At 37.8% G+C, this 3,590-nt stretch overlaps 1 protein-coding gene across 1 annotated transcript; it reads right to left on the bottom strand.

Moving 5' to 3' along the window:
- Nucleotides 1–391: 391 nt before the first annotated feature.
- LOC107590437 (rab11 family-interacting protein 4A-like) lies at nt 392–2,942 on the bottom strand. Its single transcript, XM_016279180.1, has 6 exons — nt 2,925–2,942; nt 2,691–2,828; nt 2,443–2,598; nt 1,473–1,616; nt 673–786; nt 392–508 (listed from the first exon to the last, which is right to left on the bottom strand). Exons 1-6 carry the CDS (start codon nt 2,940–2,942, stop codon nt 392–394), a joined length of 687 nt encoding a protein of 228 aa, XP_016134666.1.
- Between the last annotated feature and the right edge of the window lie 648 nt (nt 2,943–3,590).

The following is a 3,590-nucleotide window of genomic DNA, read 5'->3' as shown; positions in this document are numbered from 1 at the left end:
GCATGTATAGCTCTCCTATTGGTGTAATCGTGTCATATTTAATAGAATTCTACTTGTTTTGTTCATGTGTAGAATACAACACTGAGTTGTACATACTCAGAGGTAGTGTGTATATATATATATATAATTGAGAGCAAAAGTACACTTCTACTCTAGATTCCAGTTTCATCACTTGTTTTTGTCATTTCTACAGCCTAAACGCACAGCATGATGACATGAGCAGTGATGGAAACCGTGACCCACGTGTGTGAGATAATTTCGACAGCAACTTGCACTGTAAATACATGATGACTTGGTGTAAGAGGGCAGAGGTGGTGCGTTTCACACCCCTGGCCTGAATGGGGAGCTCTCTGCCGAGTGTGAGTCCTCTATCCGCTCTCAGCTCAGGAGCCTAATGCTTGATCTCTAAAATGGAGGGGTTGTGGTCGAGGATAGCCAGGATGATCTTGTCCATGTACTGCCTTAAACGGAAGTTGATCTCCTCTTGTTCTTTCAAAGCTTCAACAAGCTGGAAGGATGGAGAGATTGACCAAATGAGTGACAAAAAATGATGATATGTCTTCATGTAAAGCTAAAGGACATTTAGTAAATTCCTCTAGATTAGAGCATCTGCTAATGTTTAGCATTCTATGTTTGTGTTTAGTATTTTATGGTTAGCAGTCTAATATTCACTGCCATTATAAAGCTTGAAAGAGCCAGGTGGTCGAGGATAGCCAGGATGATCTTGTCCATGTACTGCCTTAAACGGAAGTTGATCTCCTCTTGTTCTTTCAAAGCTTCAACAAGCTGGAAGGATGGAGAGATTGACCAAATGAGTGACAAAAAAATGATGATATGTCTTCATGTAAAGCTAAAGGACATTTAGTAAATTCCTCTAGATTAGAGCATCTGCTAATGTTTAGCATTCTATGTTTGTGTTTAGTATTTTATGGTTAGCAGTCTAATATTCACTGCCATTATAAAGCTTGAAAGAGCCAGTTGATTTTTAAATAAAACTCAGATTGTATTTGTCTGAAAGAAGAAAGTCATATACACCTAAGATGGCTTGAGGGTGAGTAAATCATGGGGTAATTTTCATTTTTGGGTGAACTATCCCTTTAGGGTACAGAATCGTTCTAATCATCTAAAAACAATATAACAACTAATATCAAATAATAATGATTAACAGGTGCAAGCATAGGCAGAGGTTTTATTTATAACACGTGTTTGCAGAGTTGATCAATGTAGCCAATCACAGACATATCTGTTGATTTCTGCAACGCAATGGCCAATCAGAGGTGTTTAAGTTAGAATCCACTCAACGCTCGAAATGCTGGAGTTCTTGTGCAGCGCTGAAAATTGCGTGCTCACGAATCCTCTCATTATAACACATGAAGTGTAAACATATGCAGTCCCTCAACGGGACCAGGCATAGCTAGTTAGTGAGGTTCAGTATTCCGCAGATCTCTGTACACTCTGAATGTTGTTCTCACCTCATCTCTGGAGGCATTGTCTATCTCTGCTGCCAGTGACTGGGCCTTGGTCTGACATGCGAACAGGTTTTTGGCCTCGTAAAGGCTGAGGCTGAGAATCTGTCCATTCAGATCATCGTTCTGGTCTCTGAATTTATGGTTCTCCTGTTAATGATTAAACACATCAGTGTACTAAATGCAAGGAAGAATACAGTATGCATTTATATAATATACAGCAGTGGATCTCACTAGGGGGACTCAGCACACTTCCAAGGGAGCCACAAAATGACTTAATATGATTTAAAATAAGACTAACGTTTTAAAATAAGCTAAAACAGCTCAAATCAAGGCATATTTCCTATTTTAAGTTGTTCTTTTAATAACTCTCATTTTGCTTAAGAACCAGGATTCCCATGGCCTTGGGAAACCAGCTTAATGTATATGAGGGAATTTTAAAAGTGTGATTTCCAAACCTGGAAATGTCACAGAAATTTCTCTAATGCATTAATAATCCCATTGCTTTTAATATATTTAATTTTATACATTAAAGGATTAAGGATTTGAATATATTGCCAATCCTAGTTTATGTAAATTAATTTAAAAAACAACTGAAAACAAGCAGCTTTGTCATTACAGCAGATATATCTTAGACTACATGAATATTGTCTTGGAGAGTGGAAGGCCTTGGGGTAAAAAAGAACCACTGATACACAATATATTACATATTATTTATAGCAATTCTAATTCATATCCTTATATTAAAATCTGACCATATTCAGTGAATAATATTGAAAAACATTTTTCAATATAGTGCATTTAATATAGTGCATAAGCCACTTTTGTGATACTTTCATGCGCTTTTTGGAGCTTGAGAGTTGTTGTAAAGTGTACACAGAAACCGTATAAACAATCATGGACCTGATTGATTTGCAATGATATTGTAAGGTAACATATCACAGACAGCACAATAAGCAATATCTTTCCACTGTACCTGCTTAAGCCGTTTTACTTCGTGCTCCAGTTCAATCTCTCGAGTCTTGGCATTGTACTCGGACAGTCCTGCGGCGTTACGGCCACGGCCGGGCTTCTCAGCCTCCAGTTTAAAGAGTTGTAGGTGCTCCAGTTCACGCCGCAGGTCCTCAATCAGCTACATGCATGTGTGAATTGTGTGAGAGGTCTGGAGATTTGTTTATGTATGCATATCAATTCTAATCTGCAATGAAAATGACACTGTGTTACCTCCTGCATGGCCTCTCGCTCCTTCTGAAACTCATGTCTGTTCTGCCAAAGTTTATCCATCATTTTCCTGTACAGATCCATCTCATCCTTCAAACGCAGGCTTGTATCTTCCAGTTTATCAGTCATACGTTGCTTCTCCTGTGCACAAATATACATAGCGAGGATATAGTTGTTGTGTCTAACATCATTATTGTCTCTATAGCGAGACATTAATGATTTAAAATAAAGCCACACCCACATATTTCTCAACATCATCGCTTTAATGACTGCTAATTAAATACGTTTTTTGACAACTGGTTATATTTACTTAGGACAACAGAGCATATTTTCATTAATATTGCTGATCGTGGGCTGCTTTTAAATGAACATTTATTTATAAAAAAAAATAACTTCTTTGGCCATATTAGCCTCCTCAATAGCATTAACACAGGTTTTACTCCTTTCAAACTTTATCTGGAATGTCACAGTTTCTGTCGCTGCCACTTCCCGATCAGGCAAACGAACACACACACGAACCGTCTGCCTCACGGAAATAAATTTAGTTAATATTTGCATCATTTATGATTTATTTTATCCACCCGCAAATAATCAGAATGCATTTTAAAGCGGGAGAAACAGAGGTCTCCCCGGTAACAGCTGTACACAAAGCAGCGCTGAGCTCACAAACTCTGCTTTATCAGGCATATAACATGAAAGATGAAATGAAAATGACATCGAAAATTTTCTTAAGATAGTCTTCCTTCAGAAATACAGTGATATAAAAACACCCACGCCTCGTTTTGATTTTTAAATGTGCAGTAAGTGCTCATGTTTATTCAACGAAGCCTTTTGTAAAATTGCTCATCACTCATCACCTTAACTGCGTTTGTAGCCGGTGCCATAGCCAGACTGATAAACAAA

This window comes from Sinocyclocheilus grahami, unplaced genomic scaffold, assembly GCF_001515645.1.
Source record: "Sinocyclocheilus grahami isolate Dianchi unplaced genomic scaffold, SAMN03320097.WGS_v1.1 scaffold127.1, whole genome shotgun sequence".
In the NCBI taxonomy this organism is placed as follows: Eukaryota; Metazoa; Chordata; class Actinopteri; order Cypriniformes; family Cyprinidae; genus Sinocyclocheilus; species Sinocyclocheilus grahami.
Note: the sequence above shows the minus strand (reverse complement) of the source record. Positions and strands in the feature narration are given on the sequence as shown.